This window comes from Ctenopharyngodon idella, chromosome 17 (genome assembly GCF_019924925.1).
Source record: "Ctenopharyngodon idella isolate HZGC_01 chromosome 17, HZGC01, whole genome shotgun sequence".
Lineage (NCBI taxonomy): Eukaryota > Metazoa > Chordata > Actinopteri > Cypriniformes > Xenocyprididae > Ctenopharyngodon > Ctenopharyngodon idella.
This window is the reverse complement of record NC_067236.1, coordinates 19,847,041-19,863,737: the sequence shown is the minus strand read 5'-3', so window position 1 is coordinate 19,863,737 and position 16,697 is coordinate 19,847,041. Positions and strand designations below refer to the sequence as shown.

Sequence of the window (16,697 nt, the reverse complement as noted above, 5' to 3'; positions counted from 1 at the left end):
CAATATATGCAAAATGGTATTAAAATTATGTGTAGAAGTCGTTGCTTTGTTATGAGAAAGAATGTCCGGAAAAATGAATTTCATTGATGTCATTTGGAGTAACCGATATAAAGGGACCATTATCCAAGTCATGCGGTCAATATCATGTGACAGGATGTGACATCATTCAGACGCCTGCAAAGGACCACATGGTCGTGAAGCAAAGTTACTAACTCTCTCTTAACTATTTGAAAAATTCATGTTTTCGCTTGCTCATACACATGTCCCGAAACATCAGGTCATTCGGTACAACCGCTATAAAACATGGAAAATGTTGTAATATTTTAAAAACTTGTACTAAATATAAAATGATTGATTGTCCTTTTGCTAGCTAGCTAGATATCAGCCTGTTAGCATTGTTTGAAAATATTGTCATTCGGTAAAACCAAAAGTGTCAATCGGTAAAACCAAAATTTTGGTTAAACCAAATGACTTTTTTGGTGACAAATTTTGTCCATCTTGATTATAAAAACCACATAATCTCATTGTTAACACTTAATAAAACTTCAAAATTAATTATATCTCCATTGTTTTTTACACTTTTAAAAACCTTATTCGTCAATGACCCGAATACAACATTGTCACACTGGATTTGTTGGCCTACTTTTAACTTCATCTCTTAATGGCAAATCACTGCTCCATTCTCGGAACCAACTGATCTAAATCCTCTTGAATCTCAGAGTTTCTCTGGTTTTTCATGCTCGGTGCATTTCAAGAGCTCACAGGTTGCGAGATTTTCAAGTGGAGGTTATTTTGATCATAAATTGAATTACCCAGCAGTGCTTCTATGAACCAGCGGCCCATCCACGCCACATGTGCCATTAGATAGATAAAATCAGTAACATCCAAGCAACAGGTCATCCTGGTTATGGGAAATGCAATAACCCACAAAGAAGAGACTCAAGTCTGGTTTTGGAGTGATCAAAGTGACCTGAGATGCAGGTAATGCACTGGTGACTCTTGGTCAGATGGATTTTCAGGCTGTCTTTGTTGACTGGGTCGTATTTATGGCTATTTTACATTTATGCATTTGCCAGATGCTTTTCTCCAAAGCGACTTCCATTGCATTCAAGATACACATTTTTATCAGTTCATGCACTGCCTGGGAATCAAACCCATGATGAGCGTGAGGCTCTATGTTTGAGCTCCAGGAATGCTGTTTGGCTGCACTGATGTCAAATACACAATGATTATTTCAACAATATGCTAATTGTTATGAAATGTATGAGTGAAAACCTAGACTTTTACAATTGCCTGTGCAAAACTCTCCTCCGCATTACTAGAGAGTTGTGGACGGTTGCTTACAGGCCCGAATCAAAACCCATGATATACTACACCGATCAGGCATAACATTATGAGCGCTGACAGCTGAAGTGAATAACACTGATTATCTCTTCATCACGGCACCTATTAGTGGGTGGGATATATCAGGCAGCAAGTGAACATTTTGTCCTCAAAGTTGATGTGTTAGAAGCAGGAAAAATGGGTAAGTGTAAGGATTTGAGTGAGTTTGACAAGGACCAAATTGTGATGGCTAGATGACTGGGTCAGAGCATCTCCAGAAATGCAGCTCTTGTGGGGTGTTCCCGGTCTGCAGTGGTCAGTATCTATCAAAAGTGCTCCAAGGAAGGAACAGTGGTGAACCGGTGACAGGGTTATGGGGGGCGAAGGCTGGCCCGTGTGGTCCGATCCAACAGACGAGCTACTGTAGCTCAAACTGCTCAAGAAGTTAATGCTGGTTCTGATAGAAAGGTGTCAGAATACACAGTGCATCACAGTTTGTTGCGTATGGAGCTGCATAGACACAGACCAGTCAGGGTGCCCATGCTGACCCCTGTCCACCGCCGAAAGAGCCAACAGTGATCATCAGAACTGGACCACGGAGCAATGGAAGAAGGTGTCCTGGTCTGATGAATCACGTTTTCTTTTACATCACGTGGATGACCGGGTGGGTGAGCGTCTCTTACCTGGGGAACACATGGCACCAGGATGCACTATGGGAAGACGACAAGCCGGGGGAGGCAGTGTGATGCTTTGGGCAATGTTCTGCTGGGAAACCTTGGGTCCTGCCATCCATGTGGATGTTACTTTGACACGTACCACCTACCTAAGCATTGCTGCAGACCATGTACAGCCTTTCATGGAAATGGTATTCCCTGGTGGCTGTGGCCTCTTTCAGCAGGATAATGCGCCCTGCCACAAAGCAAAAATGGTTCAGGAATGGTTTGAGGAGCACAACAACGAGTTTGAGGTGTTGACTTGGACTCCAAATTCCACAGATCTCAATCCAATCGAGCATCTGTGGGATGTGTTGAACAAACAAGTCCGATCCATGGAGGCTCCACCTCGCAACTTAAGGCGGGTGCACACTGCAATTTTGGCCACAATTTGGTCGTCTGAGACAAATTTTGAGCATCCTAAAAGATTCCTATAATCATAGGCTAAAATTTGTAGTCTTTGATCGCTAGTTTGACATGTTTGACAGCCAATTAATGACCGTTGCGATCAAATTTTACCTATAAATTCTGGCAGTGTCAGAAGATTTGGCGCACAATCCTGCAGTGTGACCTCTCCTACAGTGAACGTCAAATTGACTTGTTTTTTAAGACAAGCCATGATCAAAATTAACGGTAGAGATTTCTTTGTTAGCCACCATTTCAGTCCCGTGTGTAATGCAGCTCACAGTCACTGAACGTGTATGGGTTGATGAAGTAAAACTCCGGACAAGTTTTTATGTGCGCATCCGTTTTTAATTCGTATTGACTGTCGTACAGTCTGACATAAATGACAGCTGAGATCCCACAGTGTGACATGAGGATCATGTTCATACAGTCTGACAAGGAATAATCATAAAGGACTATTTTAAATCGCACGGTGTGCACCCGGCTTTACAGGACTTAAAGGATCTGCTGCTAACATCTTGGTGCAGATACCACAGCACACCTTCAGGGGTCTAGAGGAGTCCATGCCTCGACGGGTCAGGGCTGTTTTGGCAGCAAAAGGGGGACCAACACAATATTAGGAAGGTGGTCATAATGTTATGCCTGATCGGTGTATATGAGAAATGAGGTATGATGTATGATATTTGATGTATGAGAAATAAGAGGATGTTTGATATGTGAGAAAATTATATATGTATGAGAAATGATGTATGTATGTATAAGATATGATATATGAAAATAAAATATATGTATGATGTATGAGATATGATATATGATGTATGAGAAATGAGATATGATGTTTGAGAAATTAAATATGATGTATATTATGTATGAGATACTGTATGATATGAGATGTGTGAGAAATTATATATGACATGATATATTATATTTGAGAACTTGTATATGATGTATGAAATGTGATATATGAGAAATTACATATGATGTATGATATATGACGTATGAGATATGATATATGAGATATGATGTATGAAACATGATATTTGATTTTTGAGAAATATTTTATATTTGACATATGATGTATGAGATACTGTATGATATACGTGATATAATGTGTGAGACATGATATATGTATGAGAAATTATATTTGACATAAGATATGATATATGTATGAGATATGATTTATGAGATGATGTACGATATATGAGAAATGAGATGAGAAATTATATATGTATAATGTATATGTGGTATGATATATTATATATAATGTATGATATGAGATACGAGATATGATGTACTATATATTAGATGTATGAGAAATTACATACGATGTATGAGATATGATTTATGTGTGATAAATTATATTTGACATTAGATATGATGTATGATATTTGAAATATTATATATTATGTATGAGAACTTGTATATGAATGAGCTATGATGTATGAGAAATGATAAATGATGTATGATATTTGAGAAATTATGTATATAATGTATAAGATATGATGTATGAGAAATTCGATATGATGTAATGTATGATATGTGGTATGATGTTTTATATATAATATATGAGAAATTATGTATTATATTACATATAAGAAATGAGATATGATTTATGAGAAACCTATATAATGTATAATATTAAATTAGATATGAGAAATGATTTATGATATTATATATGATTTGAATATGAGCAATGGTTACAGTGATGCTCGACTTGGCAGACACCCCTAATATTAATATATTCTGAAAAATTAAAGTAAATTATGTTCTATTTTTTTGTAAATGACTTTTGAAGCAGATGTTTCATTAGATCTGATTGGTCGTGTTAGCTGGACTGTAAATGTGTATTAATCTGCATACTAACGAACAGCTCATCAAGCATGACTCAGGGATTTAAACATCCATAATAAACTGTCTTGACCTTTACAAAGCTCTCTGTTTCAACCTCTTCTGTAAATGTATATATATTTTTGATATACCAAGGGGAATGATAAAGAGAAGGCCGTTAACGCTGTTGCTCGGGCAACGGATCCTTTCATATCCAACCTTTCTTTCAGACAGGAGAATAAAACAAACCACTGAGTAATTCTTGTCACTGAATTAGTGTATCTCTCTCCCCTCCCGGCTGAGAAAAGAGGAGGTGATTGTGAATGGGCTCCATAGCAGCATCTCCGCTCTCGGATGGCTGTTTCCGTAGCAACACAGGGAGGGCGTGCAGAGCGCTGAGGTATAAAAACACAGACGCTTTCTCAGACGGGACTCAGAAACTCTGAGCTGCCTGCCAGCGCGACAAACTCACCATGCTGCGGCCGAAGGATTTGTGTCAGGGATCCGGCACCAAAACCTTCCTGGAAGCAATGCAGAGTGGTAAAGTCCACCTGGCTCGCTTCGTGCTGGACGCTCTGGACGGGCGCATCATCAACGGCAAAACCGAAAACGGCCGTACGCTGCTGATGCACGCCTGTGAACCTTCAAGACCCCGGGAGCAGATCCAAATTCACCAAGCTTCTGCTGGAGAAAGGCGCGGATGTGAATGCCCGGGACGACCACGGACGCACAGCCTTGAGCTTCGCCTGCGAACATGGACGCCTGGATTCGGTGAAGCTCCTGGTGCAGTTCAACGCCGACCCGGAGCTCACAGACACGTGGGGAAACAGCGCCCTGATGTACGCCGCCTGCGGAGGACACAATCAAGTTTTGGAGTTCCTGGTGCGGGCGTTCAAGAAGCTCGGATTGCGACTGGACCGCACGAACCACGCGGGACAGTCAGCCGCACAAGTTGCTGATTTCTTCGGGCACAACCAGTGCGTTCAAGCCCTCAGCGGTTGCGGAAAGAAGACGGTGAGTCCGACGAACAGCACGGGAGAACCCGCGGAAGACCTCCGTTGGCCCAATCGCCTTCCGAAGCATGTTCTGGAGCGGTTCTCCAAACAAATCCAGAGCAGACAAGAGGAATTCCTTCCGGCTTTGTTTCAGAGACAGCTGCGCGTAGGCGACAGCGGCAACAACCTGCGAACCCGCTTTAGACGTCCACCGCCGTCGCCCGACAAGGACCGAGATCTGCTGTTTGCTTCGAAACAGATTCAAAACTCGGTGTTGAAAGAGGTCGGGAGTGCAGAGCGCGAGACGGACATTGAAACGCCGCTCTGGGGAAAAACCCGATCGTTCAACCTGGACCTCAGAAAACAATCCTACCAAGGCGACGTTCACGAAATCAACAGATCCGCCAGCAGGTTCAAAAGAGCTTCGCTCCAGGACGAAAAGCCTCTAGTGGCAAAGTTCTACAGCACAAAAATGAGCGATACCATCAACCTCGAGGAGTCACAGAGCAGAAAAGTTCCCAAAACGTCCAGACAGAGCAAACTTCTGTTCAGTCGGGAGGAACTGGAACCCGAGAGGATCAAACCTCGCACTTCAGGGATCTCCGGACTCGGGACCAGGCTGCTGCGCAGATTCACAGCTCCTGAATTCATGCGGCACATCAGAGACTGTCCGAGCGACGCTGGACACAGTAAAGGGAAGATGTCCAGGTCCGAGACCTTCCCATTCTCACACACACACATGAGAGTGAACAGCCAGCCCAGTGTGGACAGCATCAGTGCGGTGAGATGCGAGTTTGAGAACAATTCAGCTCTTAAATGAGCCGATAAAGGCATATTTAGATGAGGTAAACACTATATTGGGCATTTAGAAAGACCTGGGAAATGAATTCAAAGATGTTTATGACTATCACAGAGACTACACTGCAAGAAATGATGTTCTTCCTTTGTTTTTGTCTTGTTTTCCAGTACAAATCTAAGCATTCTCAAATCAAGATACAAGTACTTGTGAAGCTATTAAAGCTAACTTTTTTTGTGTTCAGTATCTACAAGATTTATATAATGAGCGAGTAGATCATGAATCCATTTTCCAAACCTGTGTTTTTGTCGTGTCCTGAATCACTAGAAATATAAACACTGAAATGTATAATTTTGCAGTAAAACGAGAAATCAGTATGTAGTGCGCGTGCAGCTGTGACGCGCATCATTTATACAGTAACGGTCGAAGAGGCAGATAAATCGAGTGATTAATGTTGTTTAACTTGTTAAAAGTGCATTTAAAGGCTCTAAAGAGGACGAAATAATAATACTTACCTCACAATTTTGCTGTTAGTCAGGTTTTATGTTCCAGTTATAAGTTCATATTCGGACTATTTTAGACCGGTCGGTTCGCCACCGCCGCGGATTAACACAGTACCTGCGTGACTCGTCATAGACATAAACAGAGAGAAGTAGCTCCGGCTACAATGTTCTTCCGCAAGACGCATGCAGTTCTGTTTATTATTAACCGCTATTATTACGGACTTGTTTCTGAATAAATAATCAAAACGTTTTCACTTTGAATTAAGATTATTTTTCAGATCCCCCTGGCAGATATTTGTTCTTGTTTTAAGCATAAACTCACTTAATATTGATACACTTTTCTTTATCTGTATCTTTATCTAAGAATGTTTAGAAGTAAACTGGAAAACAAGACAAAAACACCAAGTAAGAACATTTCTTTTGCAGTGTAGAGAGATGTTTGACACTATAAATAGCTGTGTACTTCATGAATGTAAGAACTTGAACTCTCTCACTGCTCTCAAGGTCTGTTACTGCCTCTGTAGATTCATTAATGTCCTTCAGCTAATAATGAAGTGATTTAATTATTGCTGACATTATTATGCACTGCTAAAGTGTATCTGCATTAAGCTATTATTACTATAATGCATGCGTGTTATATTTTTATAAGCATATTTTGTCTTGAAAGAAAGAGAGAAATGTGGAGTAAAGTACATCAACTGTTTGTGATTTGTATGCATTAAAATACAGTTTTGTATATCTTTGCATATCTATGATGCCAATAATTTATACTGTATAAACTCAAAGCATCTGTCTGTGTGAAAGAAATTGTATTTTGTTTTCTTTTGATAGACATATATATGAATAAAGCACTTATACGCTTAAAGCAAAATAAAACTTGATATCGGTGTTCTTTTATATGCATGATTTATTCTTAAAAAATGTAAATGTAGATGTCTCTTTTCATCAACAAACAAGCACACAGCACACAATGTTGTGGAAAGAAAGTTTGATTATGAGTCATGTGTCCTCGGCTGCTGGCATATACACAAACACAGAGCTGTGCACACTAACAAGGGGCCGTTCACACCAGATGCCCTCCTGCATTCAAACACAGATGGAGTCACACAAAACACAGGAGTTCGGAAATACTTTTGTATGACATGGTTTTGGTGGGGAACAGCCTGTTATTGTTCACTTCCCTCCACTGCAGGTTTCAAATCCCATTTCTATATTCATACTGGCATACTGGGTCTGTTTCCTCACAAAAACCATCATGTAACTTCAGAAGACTTTGAATATAGTTCTACTGTTCGGTCTTAGAAAAAAAAGTTTCAATGGGGTTCCATATAGAACCCTAGGGTTCTTGACTCAATTTTAAAGAACCCTTTATGACAAAAGGTTGTATATAAGCAGAAATGATTGCATCAAACTTACATTAATGAGTTATTTCTTTTTTTTCCAGTGATAAAGTATGTTTATGAGCTGTTTAACTAAAATTAAAAATTAACTAAAACTAAATCCATAAAAAGATCCCATGATGGGAAAAGGTTCTATATATGAAGTGCCTGACGGAAGGTTCCATATAGAACCTGTTCTTCTAAGAGTGTTGATCTTTTGTTTTGTTTTTTTGTCATGGTATCTATAAACTTTTGTAAAGGAAAGAGATGCAAAAAGATTTGTCAAAAATTGCTTAAAAATGTTACACTGAAAAAATAATCGTATGTGTAAGGGAGGCAAGCTAGTATGAGTTGTGCGTGTAAATCTCACTCCCTGGCCTCATGAAGCGTGCTAGTAACTGACACTAGAGGCTTTGTTAATGCGCCCACCTCCCACGGCGGAGACGTCGGTTCGAATCCCACTCGGAGCTGGTCGAGTAGGACCAGTTACATTTGGTGCCGTGACCCGGATGGGAGAGAGGTTTAGGGGAGTAAGTGTAACGGAGGCAAGGCTAGTAAGAGCTGTGCATGTAAACCTCACTTCCCTGGCCTCAAGAGGCACACTAGGGACTGCAGTCTTTAGCATCCTTGTTAGCACGCCCGCCTCCATGCTGGAGACGCCGCTTCGAATCCCACTCAGAGCGGGTCGAGTCAGACCGGTTACATTTGGTGCCGTGACCCGGATGGGAGTGAGGTTCAGGCGGGTGAGTGTAACGGAGGCAAGATAGTAAATCTCACTCCCCTGGCCTCAAGAGGTGCGTTAGCACCTAACGCTAGGGACGGCGGTCCTTGTTAGCGCACCCGCCTCCCATGCTGGAGACGCCGGTTCGAAACTCGCTCAGAGCGGGTAGAGTAAGACCAGTTACATTTGGTGCCAAGACCCGGATGGGAGTGAGGTTTAGGGGAGTGAGTGTAACAGAGGCAAGCTAGCAAAAGTTGTGCGTGTAAACCTCACTCCCTGGCCTCGTGCTAGTAACTGACGCTAGAGTCTGTGGTCTTTAGTGTCCCCATGCCGGGGACGCCGGTTCAGAGCCAGCTGAGTCGGACCGGTTACATTTGGTGCCGTGACCCGGATGGGAGTGAGGTTCAGGCAGGTGAGTGAAACGGAGGCAAGCTAGTAAGAGCTGTGCGTGTAAACCTCACTCCCCTGGCCTCAAGAGATGCGTTAGCACCTGACTCTAGAGATTGTGGTGTTAGTGCGCCCTCCTCCCATGCTGGGGACGGCGGTTTGGAGCCGATTGTGTCAGAATGGTTACATTTGGTGCCGTGACCCTGATGGGAGTGAGGTTCAGGCGGGTGAGTGTAACAGAGGCAAGCTAGTAAGAGCTGTGTGTGTAAATCTCACTCCCCTGGCCTCAAGAGGCATGCTAGTAACTTACTCTAGAGGCTGTGGTCTTTAGCATCCTTGTTAGCACGCCTGCCTCCCATGCCAGCGACACAGGTTCGAAACTCACTCAGAGCGGTTTGAGTAGGACCAGTTACATATGCATAATTAATGATCTTCATTTTCAATTGATTTTCATTTTGAATGTGATGCATGTGTAGGCTACATAAACATTAAAGGTACACTATGTAACTTTTTTGTTAAAAATTAACAATTTTTTTTTTTTTAAACATGTTTTTGTCTTACCCTGATTCACTATGGTAAGCCTATTATAAGCGTTTAAATTTTAGACCTGACGGGATGTTTTTTGTGGGAAATTGCGTACATGCGCCACTCGCCTGTGCGCGTCTCATCAAATCCGTAAATAGAGAAAAGGGCTGTGTCTAAAATCGCACACTCTCTTGAGTAGATACTTATTTTCAATAAGTAATTACTTTGCGACTGCTAAAAAAAGTATGTTGTATATAGTATGAATGTAATCCGGGCATACTACATCTGCCATGTTGTCATATTGTCAACTGACCAGTGTCAGTTGCGTTGCTTCACTGCCATTCATAAATCCTCTCCCATGGCCTCATGGGATAGTAAAGTGTCCATCATATGCACACTTTGGAATATTGCCTGAAATAGTATGTCACTTTTGCCTACTCTTTTATGAGTACTGTGAATTCGGACATACTTTTGTCACATACTGTTTTTCACCTACTGCATACTAGGGAAGTATGCGATTTCAGCCACAGTTTAAGCGGCACTGTGCCGACCGATTGGTGTACGACATCAAAGTACCGCAAGAGCAATTAGAAAACCGCATGCTTTTGAAACGCTTTTGTATTGATTGGTTTGTGTGGCGCCTCTTTAAAAGGTTAATTCACCCAAAAATGAAAATAATGTCATTAATTACTCACCCTCATGTCGTTTTACACCCCTAAGACCATCGTTCAACAAAACAACTTTTTAACAATATCTAGTGATGGCCGATTTCATAACACTGCTTCTTGAAGCTTCGGAGCTTTACAAATCAAATCAGTGGATCGGAGCGCCAAAAAAAAGGTGATTTCAGCAGTTTGGCGGTTTGATATGCGATCCGAATCACTGATTTGACTCAAAAGATTCATAACGCTCTGAAGCAGTGTTTTGAAAACACTGCGGATTTAATCAAAAATATCTTAATTTGTGTTCCAAAGATGAATGAAGGTCTTATGGGTGTGGAACGGCATGAGGATAAGTAATAAATGACATTATTTTTGGGTGAACTAACCCTTTAAGTTGAAGTTGCTCCGCCTACTTTGATGCGTGTCTGGTGTGGGAGTGGCAGAGGTTAGTTGTCACAACAAGTGAGAAAGGTTGACATGGAGCCGCTAAACCTCCAGGGAGTCACCCATTTTAAACAAACACCGAACAGAGGAGAGTCTGCTGGCAAAAAGATAACGCAACAGAGCTCGTAATAAAACAAGAATCAACATTGGCTTGGCTTTTTTTAGAGATGATGAGAACTGAGGGATATGAAATGTTGTAAAAGCGATGCAGAGATGGTGTTTTTATGACTTAACAGGTGTGTAAGGTGTTTTATTGATAAATTGTCATATGTAGCTCATTGTAAAGCGTTATCTATTGTGAAGCTTCATATTCATCCGCACAGTAATGTAGAGCCAAAGCACAATCAAAACAATGTTCTTCCGCAAAATGGATGCAGTTTTGTTTTTTAACTGCTAGAGGGCCAAAAGTATACCTTTAAAAAATAGTGCATAAATGCGTCATGTGTGAACGGCCCCAAACACAAATCAACATCTCTCTCTGACTCACTTTTAATCTGTCAGTATGATAATTTAGGAAATATCACAGTACAACAGGTAGGATGCAAAAATATCACAATGAACGCTGCATCCAAAATGTAAACGCACACACACACACGCACACCAACAAACTTTTCCTTTCCTCTCTCATCATTAAATAATGCGAACAAATGCAAACACGGGTTGTTTCCCACTCTGATTATGTACATTATTTGTTCTTCTGACGCCTTTACAGTAAAATCAGCCGTTGAAGAATCTCAAGCTCAGATGCAATATTTACACGGTTTACAAACCATTCACAGCACCCTTTCCAAAAGCAGGTGCTTATCGATCCATTGACAAAAAATAATAAATAGGTCATTAAAATATATACAATTGGTTACAATGGCTCATAAAAACATTTTGCACCCCTCAGTGCTGACAACAAATGACATCATTTCACCGCCTTTTCTGAAAAAACGTGTTCGTTCCTCAGATTAAGATTCAAGCGTGTGCCACTGTTTAGCCATGCAAGCCAGTCTTACACAAGCTTTAAAACGCAGGTGAAATATATGCCTACAGTGGCGTAAGATCTCAGTTTCAGCAGGCCCGGACTTTCACATTTTCTGTGCTGATTTTGGGTAAATATTGCAGTTTAAAAATGGTAAAATGTGTTAAACGGTTAGTTGTTGAAAGTAAATGTTGGTGATATGACCAAAATCATGGTGCTGGAAAATCAACCCAAAAAAGGTTTAGGTTTCAACTCAAGTAACAAAACATTAAAATCTGATTGGATGAGCCTCATTTGAAGCTTTTGAAATTTAGCCAGTATACATAAAACTTGTGACGCACATCAATTGAATTCTATATAATTCCAGATTGTAGATAATAAAGTAACACTTTAGAATATGATTCAATTAGTTAATGTTGGTTAATGCATTAAATAGCATTAAATAACACTGAGCAACACGTTTGTTAACATTAGTTAATAAAAACACAACTGTTAGTTCATGTTAGTTCAGGTCCATTAAAACTATATCAACAGATACAACTTTTGACTTTAATAATGTACTAGTAAATGTTGAAATTAACATTAATAAATTTTTCCAGTGTTAGTTAACTAATGCTAACAAACGGGACCTTATTGTAAAGTGTTAAAACTGTTTAACACAGCTGTAAAAACCAACAGCGAGATCAAAATCATTATATTGAAACATGATAAATTTAGCCAAAATATCTGATAAATGAACACAAGCGTGATGGATGTGTACAAATTCAGTAGTTCCAGGTTTCTGTGGCCGCAGATAACACTGAAAATGAGCAGCTTCAAACAGAACACAATAAAACCCAGTGGCGTTTTCAGTCAGACGCACTTCTGCTCTAATTCACTGCCTTTTAAGCACCAATCAGACGTCCTCGGGTGGAAGAAAATGGCTGTGTGAGTTCATATCTCGTAAAACAGCCCTCTCAGTCCTGGTCGCTCTGGGTGCTTTCCACTCTGGCAGGCCGGAAAAGCCGCTGCTTTTCTGGTTCTTTTTCACTCCGTAGGCGACGGGTGGACGGCGGGGACTTCAGCAGCGGGACATGCGCTTGCGGTACTGCTCCACTAGGGGCACCAGGCACTGCGGAGAGCTGGCCTGCAGGAGGAAGGGATGCTCCAGGAGGTCGGTGGCGCTCGCTCGCTCCAGCGGGTCTCGCGTCAGCATGCGGTCCAGAAAGTCCTTCAGCACCGGGGACACCTGCAGACAAACAGGACATTTAGATGAGACAAGCACATGAATGTCCTACAAATGAACACCTGATTATGCTGCCTTCATGTGCTATCGGAATTATTGTAAATATGAGTTTCCTAGTTGAAAACTGGACATGAATGCTCTTGTTGTTAAAGTAGTGTATATTTACATATATGAATATTTATTTGAAGCGTATTGTATTTTTTTATACACCGCGAAAACTGCATATATTTGACCGAAATTCCAGAATCATCAGCAAGCTGGCTCGCGGTGAATGTTTATATGGTTATCAATGAATGAGACGCTACATTTTATTCAAAATTAAATATCTTTACTCTCTAGCAACATAGTGGTTTTGCACTTCAGAAAATGTCAAAATCTAGTTTTATTCCTGCTGTTTTCAACCACATGTGACAGATAAAAGATTGTTTTGAGTTCAAAAACACATTTTATTTGTATGGAAAAAAACTTTTTGACATGCAGGCTTATTAATTTATTCATGTCAAATAATTTCTTGTCAAAAAACAAATGGGTTCAAATAAGTTTTAATATTTTATTTTATGTTTTTATTTTAATTTATTTTATTTTAATCTTTTATTTTATTATTTTATTTTATTTTTTATTGTTTTATTTTAATTTATTTTATTTTATTATTTTATTTTATTTATTTAGTTATTTTATTTTAATTTATTTTATTTATTATTTTATTTTATTGTACTATTTTATCATTTAATTTTTTATATTTCATTTTATTATTATTTTATTATTTTATTTTGTTATATTTATTTTGTTATTTTATTTTATTTAAATTTTTTATTTTAATGTTTGATTTTACTATTTGATTTTATTTTATTTTAATATTTATTTTATTTTGTTATTATTTTATTTGTATGATTTATGATTTATTATTTAATTTAGTTTAATTTATTGTATTGTTCTATTTTATTATTTTATTATTTTATTTTATTGTACTATTTTATCATTTTATTTTATTTAATTATAATATTTTTTATTTTATTTTAATATTTCATTTTATTATTTTATTTTATTGTACTATTTTATCATTTTATTTTATTGTTTAATTGTAATTTTTTATTTTAATTTGTATTTTATTTTATATTATTATTGTATTTTATTGTACTATTTTATCATTTTATTTTATTATTTAATTGTATTTTTTATTTATTATTTTATTTTATTTTATTTTATATTTTTTTAATTGGCCCATAATTATTTTTCATGACATTACTTTGAGCCAAGAACGCTTAACCGTCTGTCCTTCTGTACACCGTGTGTTTCTTTCTGTCTTGATGTCTGCCTCACTGTGATGAATGGAGAGATGTATTCCTCTAACCTGATGAACGTTGCGTACGGTGGGCGCCGGCTCGTCTCTCAGCCGCTTCATCGCAGCCACAGGAGTTTCACTGAAATACGGAGGTTCTCCATCCACCATCTCCACCACCATGATGCCCAGAGACCAAACATCCACCTGCAGATTCCAGCACACATTTTCTTTTCTGTCTTTCTTTTTATTTACATCTGCTGTCAACGAGTTAACATGTCTTTGTTTTGTGCTGTACCTCAGTTCCATATGGTGACTTAGAGATGACCTCAGGAGCCATCCAGTACGGAGTGCCCACCAAAGACTTCCTCTTAGGGATATCTTTACTGATCTGAGCGCAAAATCCAAAGTCTGACAGCTTGATCTAATGTAGAAACACAGAGACAGGATAAGAGCTTAAAACACATATTTCACTCGGTCACACCTGGAAATTGCACAGTATCTCTTCAGTAAAACTCTTCTGCTCACTGAGACTGCATTTACTAGGTAAAAAATACAGTAAAAACTGTAATATTGTGAAATATTTTTTGCAATTTAAATCAGCTGTTTTCTATGTGAATATATAGTAAAGTGTAATTTATTCCTGTGATCAAAGCTGAATTTTCAGCATCATTACTCCAGTCTTCAGTGTCACATGATCCTTCAGAAATCATTCTGATATGATGATTTGCTGCTCAAGAAACATTTATGATTATTATCAATGTTGAAAACAACATTTTTTATTCAGTGGCCGAAACAAGCTTCCATATTTCTGAAGATCGTATCATATCAGAGGCTGAGGAAGTGAAGATGAAGGCGGTTAACAGAGAGACAGATGGACTCACGCGGCCGTCCAGCGAGAGCAGGATGGAGTCGCTCTTGATGTCTCTGTGGATGACACCTTGTGAGTGGAGATACGCGAGCGCCTGCAGCACGGCCTCACACACCGTGGCGATCTGCTCCTCGCTCAGCCTGGACACAATATCAAGGACACACTTACATAACTGTGCTTCACAACAGCTTTAACTGGGGATTTCTTAATGCATCTTTGTTTTCAGTTTACTTTCTTTGGCCACACCAGAATAATCATGTATATCACAATAATATTAAAAGTTTCACTTATACAGACAGAAGCCAATTTCCCTCTCCGTTTTTGTCTCACGACTATGACAGCTGATGATCGTTTTGAAACGGTTTCTATTTACAACGTGTTTTTGCACTGCAGCCAATCACAGTTCAGAGCGTGTGAATGAATTGGCCAATCAGAGGTCTTTAAGTCAGTCAGTGAATCATTCACTCAATCAAAATCGATCAAAATGCTGGAGTTTTCCAATATTACCAAATGGCAACATATATATTGAAAACAACACAGGGCCTAACACAGAGCCCTGCTGCACTCCATAATTTACTGACGTTATCTTGAATTTTTCCCCATTTAAATAGACAATATGGTGACAGTCTGATGATCTAAACCACATTAATGCCTGTCCCTGAATACCTGTTAGTAGTTTTGTAGTCAGTCTAAGAGTATGTCATGATATTGAGCTTTCATGTTTTTTGCACAATGATGAATTGGCCAATCAGAGGTCTTTAATCAAAAAAAAAAAGAAAAATTCCAATTTATATAGCATAACATAGAGATATAATTTTCTTTGCTCTATCACCTAGCCCTATTTTGCTTATTAATTTATTATTGTCATATAATTTCTTGTCAATCAAAATGTCTTCAAATCAGTTTGAATATTTTTATTTTATAATTTATTTTTATTCATTTTTTATTACTTGGCCCACTTAATTTGTCGACTTATTATTTTTTATATTTTTTTTCTTTTGTATATTTATGATATTAGGTTTAGCCTGCCGTAAAGCAATGTTTTGGTTTATTTATTATTAGTATTATTTATTATTATTTATATTTAATTCAAAAACAGGTTTTGTTTGTCTAGAAAAAAACTTTTTGAGAAGCAGACTTATTAATTTATTCATGTCATATAATTGCTTGTCAAACAAATATGTCTTCAAATAAGTTTGAAAATTATTTTATTTTGTTTTAATTAATTATTTGGCCAATTTAATTGATTAATTATTTTTTAAAATAATGATTTTGTGGATTCATGATATTAGGTTTATCTTGCTGTAAAGGAATGTTTTGGTTCATTTATTATTATTATGTATATATGTATATATATGTATATATATATAAATAGTTTAAAAACAGATTTTGTTTGTCTAGAAAACATTTATTCATGTCATGTAATTGTTTGTCAAACAAAAAGTCTTCAAATCAGTTTGAACATTTTATTTTTTAATAATTTATTTTATTTTAATATTTGGCCCATTTAATTTGTTGACTCATTTTTTTTTTTGTATATTTATGATTTTAGGTTTAGCCCTGCTATAAAGGAATGTTTTGGTTATTATTATTGTTATTATTATTATTATTATCTATATATAGATTTTGTATAGAGATGTATATATAGATTTGTATTCACAGATTTTGTTTCTCT

General features: G+C 38.2%; 2 protein-coding genes across 2 annotated transcripts in view; one reads left to right on the top strand and one right to left on the bottom strand.

The window, feature by feature from the left end:
* Positions 1-4,638: 4,638 nt before the first annotated feature.
* LOC127498965 (uncharacterized) lies at positions 4,639-7,443 on the top strand. The gene is given in 2 exon segments (XM_051868987.1): positions 4,639-4,903; positions 4,905-7,443. Coding segments are annotated over 2 exon segments (1,341 nt in total). The 5' UTR covers positions 4,639-4,741; the 3' UTR covers positions 6,084-7,443.
* Positions 7,444-11,153: 3,710 nt separating this feature from the next.
* The window catches only part of LOC127498964 (serine/threonine-protein kinase PAK 6), a 32,100-nt gene continuing 26,556 nt past the window's right edge, over positions 11,154-16,697 (bottom strand). The window contains exons 6-9 of the mRNA XM_051868986.1: positions 15,036-15,162; positions 14,450-14,575; positions 14,224-14,358; positions 11,154-12,875 (exon numbers count right to left, since the gene is read on the bottom strand). Coding sequence (XP_051724946.1) covers positions 12,708-12,875; positions 14,224-14,358; positions 14,450-14,575; positions 15,036-15,162 — 556 coding nt within the window. The 3' untranslated portion in view covers positions 11,154-12,707. The remainder of the gene's footprint in view (positions 12,876-14,223; positions 14,359-14,449; positions 14,576-15,035; positions 15,163-16,697) is intronic.